General features: G+C 32.9%; 1 protein-coding gene across 1 annotated transcript in view; it reads left to right on the top strand.

Annotated features, from left to right (window-relative positions):
• Positions 1-1,350: 1,350 nt before the first annotated feature.
• Positions 1,351-8,236, top strand: part of LOC109862691 (fatty acid synthase-like) — a gene marked incomplete at both ends in the record, with an annotated part of 17,032 nt that continues 10,146 nt past the window's right edge. Inside the window, one exon of the mRNA XM_020442806.1 lies at positions 1,351-1,769. Within this exon, the coding sequence (XP_020298395.1) occupies positions 1,351-1,769 (419 nt within the window). The remainder of the gene's footprint in view (positions 1,770-8,236) is intronic.

The raw sequence follows: 8,236 nt of genomic DNA, 5'->3' as shown, positions 1-8,236 counted from the left end.
TTTATGATCCAAAATTATATATTTTATATATTATATATTTTATACATATAACATATAAAACTCGACGGTTTATTAACGAAACTCCGTTGTCAGATTTTAATGTACAGAATTTTTGACGTATTGTTTTTTTTCGATGCTCGTGATTATGATAAGAACACACGAGCGTCGGTATTATCAATAACCGCATTGGTATTATCGACCGCGACAGTATATGGATCGGATCTCGGGCCGGTCGCGGAGGACGGCGCGCGGTGGTAGGGGCAGCCAGAGGAGAAATACTTCTCCTTACGCGGCACGATATGGTGCACTCCTCTGTACTTCAATTGCATGTCAAGATGAATGTGAGGCAGATAATGTAAAAAAGATGTTAAGAGATTTAGAAAACACCGTGATAATACCTTTATTAGCTTTACCTATACTTTAGACATCATGAATATGCTAAAACAATTTTTAGAATATCCTCGTTTAGACTCCAAAAAAATATTTAAAAATTTTGGAATAAGAACAAATATAATATACCGGAGTTGTACTCATTAACCGAAATAGCTTTATTAGTGCCTCCGACACAACTTAGTGTCGAAAGATTATTCTCTTCTTTAAAATATATATTGTCGAATTTACTTATAATTTAACGGGCAATATTCTTGATGATATTTTAGTACTTAGAGCTAACAACAAACTGTAAATGTATAATGTATAATAAAACCAAGCATTTATCACCAATTATTTTGTATTATCCTACATTTTTCCAAAATTGCAGCCTAAACGGTGTAATTTGATATATATACTTACAATAAAAGTATCTTAAAAATATAAGTAAAAATATAAGTAGAAAAAGAAAGCTGCCGTTGTTTTTACAAATTGAAAACAGCTACATATATTAGGAATAGTATATCATTTCTGGTATAGTGACTTGAAATTCTTGCCTTAAAATATTGTAAAATGTGAAACAATATATGAAAACCGAATAAAATACCGCTAAATATAGATAATTAATATAAATATCGATATACCAGTATTTTTATATAGCGGTATGTGACGTCATCTGGTAGTTTTGTATTTTGGTTTGTATAAAGGTTGTGAATGTATAATCAAAAAATACTGATATAAATTTGTGGGTAAAAATAGCAACAATTAAGACTGATAGAATAGGTTATGATTTACACACATTTTGTTTGTTAACAGGTCTGATAATAGCAAATAATATAATGACTATATATGTGTACAATATAAAATTTTCCATACTATAATCTATTTTGTTTTTATAGATTAGTGATTATTTACAAAAATTATAAATAAGTAAATAAAGAATATTCAAAACATAAAGTATTTTTTTTTTAATTATTTCAGGTGTATTGTCACCCGATGGTCGCAGCAAAGCTTTCGACGCCGACGCAGACGGCTATGCTCGTAGTGAAGCTATTGTCGTTGTATATCTTCAAAAAGCAAAACACGCAAAAAGGATCTATGCTACAGTCGTTCACGGCAAAACAAATTGTGATGGTTATAAACCTCAAGGTATCACATTCCCTTTGAGCACGATGCAAGCCAAATTGTTGCAAGAATGCTACGAAGAATGCGGTATAGCACCGAACAATTTGTCTTTCATGGAATGTCATGGTAGTGGTACAAGAGCCGGCGATTCTGAGGAGATTAACGCAATCGACAGAGTTATTTGTAGTTGCAGAACTACACCTCTACTGATTGGTTCTGTTAAGTCAAATATGGGTCATTCGGAGCCTGCTAGCGGTCTTTGTCAAGTCGCCAAAGTAATATATACATATATTTCTTTATTTGTATATCTATAAATATTTTTATATACATCTATAGATAAAATATGTCATTGAAAAACCAACAAGCTTCACGTTAACTTAACAAAATTTTATTCTACACATAGTAGTACCTCACGAAAAGTTTTGTTTATTATGTGTTATAGTACCTCACCTACTTGAGTTAATAATTGGAATAATTTATATGATAAAGAAATTCTATAGACGTGCACGATTATCAGCTGTAAAGAAAAAGCTTCTCTCATGCAACGTTTTAGCAACGAGAGGCGGAGAAACAAACAAACGCGGCGCGACACAGCTTCTTGCAATCGGGCGCTATTTGGCAGTACGGAGCGAGCAGCGGCAAGCGAGGACTAATAATCGTGCACACCTATAGAGTTCGATCATTGCCCCCCGCGCGCTTATTGGCTTACATTTATTAATTTATATCTTTATAACTATTGCGAAGTTTGAAAAGGGGTAAATAACTTTTCTCAGATTGATCCGATCTACTTACACACTTCGGCTTATTCGTTTGTTGTCAGACGCTTTGTATATATACAAGGTGTTTAGTAATTACTATCTCACTGCTCGTAGGTAGGTAGAAAAGATTATTCTAAGACGAAAAGTCCTATACCACTTTGGAAGATTCGCAATACTTAATGAGATATCAATTAATAAAAATCCGCTAAGCAGCGTGCATTCAGCGTAAGGACAGCGCCGTAGCGACGGAATGGGAAAAACTAATAGAATAACATGTGTATACATAAACAACGTATAGGCTGCGTTCGTGGAGCGCGCTATCTGCGCTATTGCATCATTGTATTTTTATCGTTTGTTAGATGTAAAACAAACATAGAATGAGAGCAGAATAGCGCAGATAGCGCGCTGCCAGAACGCTGCCTATATGCTGTTTATGTTTATATACATGTTATTCTATTAGCTCCTCCCATTCCGTCGCTATGGCGCGTCCGCGCGAAAGATTGTTCTCACGCTGTCCTTACTTTGGATGCACGCTGATTAGCGGATCTTTATTAATTAATATATTGTTAATTATTGCGAATCTTCCAACGTAATATAGGAGTTTTTGTCTTAGAATAACCCCTTCTACTTACATACGAGCGATGAGACAGCAATTACCAAACACTCTGTATATGTATATAAATATATACAGGATGTCCGACAATTAGTGTAAAATTTCTTGTAGGTAGGTAGGAGTAAACCTGAGTCGGAAAGTCCTGAATCAAGTTTTTTTATTACATATAATAAAGGAGTAATTATTGAATAAATCGAACCACTCAGCGCCGACCTTTAGCCGAGCGCACGTCAGTAAGCCGCGCGGAGCGCTCACGCATACCAAGCGCGTGGTTCACTGATGTGCGTTCGGCTAAAGGTCGGCGCTGACTGGCTTAATTTATTTAATAAGTAATCCTTTATTATATGTAATAGAAAAAAATGGTTCAAGACTTTTCGATTCAGTTTTACTTCTTCTACCTGCCTACGAGAAATTTTACACTAATTGTTGAACACCCTGTATACACAATAATATATATACAATAAGATATACTTCCAAATGACTCCTGCTCCCGATTGATCTGAAATTTTGCATAACAATAGAATTCGATAAGACAAATAAAACGCGCGTAGTTTCTACTTCGGGAAATGAAAAACAAATTTAAAAAAAAAGAAAACCTACATTGATTAAAATTGATTCTATATAATATGTAGTAAGTTTTTAAAACTCAATAAAAAAAAGTAAGTTTTTATGTTTGTGTTGTAAGTGAGTAAGCAGAGTGGGACTTCCCTCAAAAGGAGAACTTTGTTCCCTGCAAGAGAAAGGATTTGCCCCTTTTCCTGCACCTCTCCCCGGATGATCATAAAAAACGCAAATCATAATATGATCATAAAAAACACTCTGACACCACGCAACACACACTTCTCGAGAAGATAAACCTTCTCGGACAAGTCTCTCAATATTCCAATTCCCACTAAGAAGATCATGTGAGGCCGAAGTCATTTTTATATACTTGATAATAATGAAATTATTATATTTACTATCTTTTTTTAAATTACTTTAAATGAAAATTAGGAAAGCAATACTACTAGAAATATTCAAAATCACAAACTATTATTACTAAAAATAAAAACTCAACTTTCAAATAAAAACTTTTTTATTTCACACAAGATCTTCTTAATGTAAGTTTCTATTCAAGAGAATTTAAAAGAATCGACAAATAAACTTTGTGCGGAAAGTCGCAATGTATAGAGAAATACTTATAGATTTCGTATTGCAACCAACCCAGACAGCACCAACATCCATTGGACGTCCAAATTTGGGTCTTATTTAGTCCAAACGTCCATGAACATTATATATATGTTTTAAAAATGTATACATTATTGGACGTACTAAGTATATTTACATTTAGATGTTTTAAAAATGTCCATATTATAGCTGTTTTATTTTGACATGCAACGCAATATTCCTTAGTTTTGTAGAACTAAATTTCAATTACTTTGAGATGGCGCAGTAGTTGAGCATACAGGCAATGATTTTACTGATTCTTCGAGTTCTCGTGACTCTTATTTTTTCTTTTTTTAAATTTTATTATTATTTTACTATAATTTTTAAGTTGTTTATATTTTAAAGTTATTACAATTATAATAAAAGTTAAATAAAAGCGACATAATTACTAATTTTTTAACATTGTTTTATTGTAAATAAAAAATTATATAAAAATCAAAAATTAATGTAAAATATTAGCAAATTGAAATTAAAAAAATAACAAATAAAAAATAACAGAAATCACAACAGAACTCGAACCCGCATTGCAAGATTATCATGCTCTACCGCTTCACCAAAGTAATTAAAATTGTCGTATACAAGGTGTCCCAGAATTGGTATAACATTTCTCGTAGACAGGTAGAAGGAGTAAAACTGAGTCGATAAGTCCTATATCATTTTGCTAGATTCGCAATAGTTACCGAGATTTTAATTAACAAAGATCCGCGAATAAGCGTGCATCGGGCTGTCTTACGCGCTTAGGACAGCCCGGCGCGCTTCGCACAATTACATTTTAATATGTATATGTTATAGTATATGCTGTTATATTAGCTCCTCCCATATGTCGCTATGGGTAACACCGTTAGCGCGCAAAGCGCACTGGGCTGTCTTACGCGTGTAAGACAGCCCGATGCATGCTTATTCGCTGATTTTTGTTAATTAAGATCTCGGTAACTATTGCAAATTTAGCAAAATGGTATAGGACATTTTGACTGAGTTTTACTCCTTCCACCTTGTTCACAAGAGATGTTACACCAATTCTGGGACACCTTGTATAATTAATAAATCAATTAATTAAGTGTCTTTATATATTAATTCGATGTTTATAACTTTATTACAAGTTCATATACTTCTGCTCTTTTGCGGTTTGCAAGTGTAAAATTCTAAAAAACTGTCTTAAAAAATACTATATGTTTTGGTGAAGCAAACAATATGTATAATCAAATAAAGCAGTAGTAAGTACAATGGCATTTGAAAAGCATTCAAAACATAATCTTTTCGAGTTTCAACTAAAGAACACAGCAAAATTCACTGAAATGATTTGTTCCGTTTTGCGTAAAAGTGCAGTGACGTATAAAACACAAGAAAAAACTGGTACTAAGTATTTCAAAGTAAAAGTTTTGATCTTACAGATCACGAATATATCGGCTAACTAAAAAGAAAAAAATGGAAGTTTTAAACACCTTTTGAAAACTTTGCTCAAACTCAATGGAAACTCGTTACATCAGAGTTACTCAAAAAAACTTATTTAAGCGTTCATTTCAGGCTTTGAGGAACATTCAGAAGATTAAGTACATTTATACGCTCAACTTGACAAATAAAAAGAAAGTTTAATATGTCTATATTTGTTTAAAAGAACACAGTTTAAAAAAAAATAATTTTTTAAACATAATTGTTACAGGTAATGACAAATGGATATGTTGTATGACAATAAAATCTTAAATGTAAAAAACCGCAGATAAATTTCGGCAAATTATTAATATTGACAAATATACATGCCAAGATTTTGTATATCAAAAGCAATGAGATATAAAAGTAGTGTGTGAGTTATTAGTTGAGAGATCTTGTTACAATTATTAAATATACAGAGTGATTCAGAACAACCCTTTATTCTTGAAAATACATATTCGTGACTAAATTCTAGAACAACTTTTTATTTGACAAAATTTTGTCTGAAGCTTACTTTTTGAGTTATTAATAAAAATAGGTATTCGGGGTCGTTCGTATATGTGATGCAAAACTAGCATCCTATATGAATTGATAGAATTAAAATTTCAATTAAAAAACTCACATGTAAATGTGAGTTCTGTTGCATAGATATATGCACAGTCATATTTTCACGCACAACATCCCGCGATGGCTCTTTATAGACTTTACATTATATTAACTTTAAAAATAGGTGACTTATCACGAGTTGGATACAAGAGATAGGCAGGAGCGGCACAATTCACCGTGATTTACAGTGATTTATGTGATGCACGAATTAAGTGATACAAATTACAAATAAATAAATAAATAAGTGAGAGAAAAAGAAAGAAAGAGACAGAGACAGAAACAGTGTAGCAGAAACATAGTAGCGATCAGCTGATCGCGTCAGGCACCACATGTAATCACCCGTGTCTGACGGTGAGTTGCGCCACCCCTGCCAACCTCTTGTATCCGACTCGTGGTAAGTCACCTATTTTTGTTAATAACTCAAAAAGTAAGCTTCAGACAAAATTTTGTCAAATAAAAAGCTGTTTTAGAATTTAGTCAGAAATATGTATTTTCAAGGATAAAGAGTTGTTCTGAATTACTCTGTATAGAGAGTATTTTACTTTAATTGACGTCCTAAAATATCTTTTGAACAGTACATTTTAGAGAAAAATATTTCAGACAAAAGTTGTACAATTTAAAGAGATTTATAAGATAATGTTATTTTTTTGACCTTGGAAAGTTGTTTAAAGGTCACGTAAAGGTTACCGTTACTTACTTAAATAAAACTTTATATACTTCATTGCAAACTATATATATTATAGTTTACTTTGAGATCTTTCTAAAACACTATAATAAAGTCGTTTTCTAATCAATACTTTTCGAGTGATAAAGCTGGAAAAAAATTACAGTACCGTCAGCATTAACATTACCAAGATGTACAGACGGCGTCATTAATTCGAAGAATAGGCGCGGGGATCGGAGGGCAAGCGGGGCGGTTGCTCGTAGCGCCAACGGGCGCCGTACTAACTAACTAGTAGCAATCGGGTGTCCACAACTGGACACCCGATTTTGGGACNCGGGCGCCGTACTAACTAACTAGTAGCAATCGGGTGTCCACAACTGGACACCCGATTTTGGGACTAATGGATATTTGGATCAACTAGACTTTTTATGTGATCCCCGCGCCTATTCTTCGAATTAATGACGCCGTCTGTACCATGTGAAGGTGCCCGGTCGAATTTTGTGTGTGTGTATGTGTGTGCGTATACGCCTGCGTCTGGTGCCTTCTTATCTGTTTGTAATATGCAATGTTTTCACAAAAGGTGTTCAAAAACATTACCGTTTTGATTTAAGCAGAGTTCAATTCTATTTTGAAAACTTTGTACAGTTTCTAATAATACATTTCTGAAAATATTTTCACACAGCTGACACACACACACACACACACACACACACACACAGACACAAAGAGATGTAAATCCTATCGAATAACGTCCACGTGGTACACCTTGGGTAATGCTAAAACTCTAAAAAAAAGTCCTTATAAAAGAAAAAACCTACGTCAAGTATTGTACATAAAAAATATCCACAAATATACAAATCACTTAATTTATTACAAAAACCTGATAAAAACAAATCTTATACAGATCAAAGACAAATCAACGCAATTAGCTAAGTATCAATATAAAAAAAGTGATTAAATAAAAATGTAGTAAACAATTGCAACAAATCTATTTGAAAATTGTAGGGTTCAAATGGGTTTAGAACAAAAATAAAGTGCAAAACTTTAGCGTGCTTGGATTAGACACAAAAAACGCATTTTAACAAGTAAGTGAATGATTCACATAAGTGAATGAATTAATTCTCAGAGAAATAAGAGTCAATGAATACAGTAATATAAAAGTGCGTAGGTATATAACTGCCCGATAAATTATCTTGCTTTAACATATTAGCATTTAGAATTTTATATATTATATATATTTATTATATATTTTAGACAGCGTGAAATTCTGGACCTCTTCCCCCCCAATGAGAACCATTCGCTGAATATTTATCGCGTATTTTTGTGTGTGTATATATATATGGGTAATTCTTTTACAAACCGAACACCATTCTGACCGACCCATTTTTGATTTAGCTGAAACTTTTTTTACGGGTTCTATATCGAAAAAAAAGAGACACCTGTTCGAGGAATTTTTTTTTTTTTTTT

Source organism: Pseudomyrmex gracilis, unplaced genomic scaffold (genome assembly GCF_002006095.1).
Source record: "Pseudomyrmex gracilis isolate BER0280 unplaced genomic scaffold, ASM200609v1 scaffold_2188, whole genome shotgun sequence".
Taxonomy (NCBI): domain Eukaryota; kingdom Metazoa; phylum Arthropoda; class Insecta; order Hymenoptera; family Formicidae; genus Pseudomyrmex; species Pseudomyrmex gracilis.
This window is presented reverse-complemented; position numbering and strand designations above follow the sequence as displayed.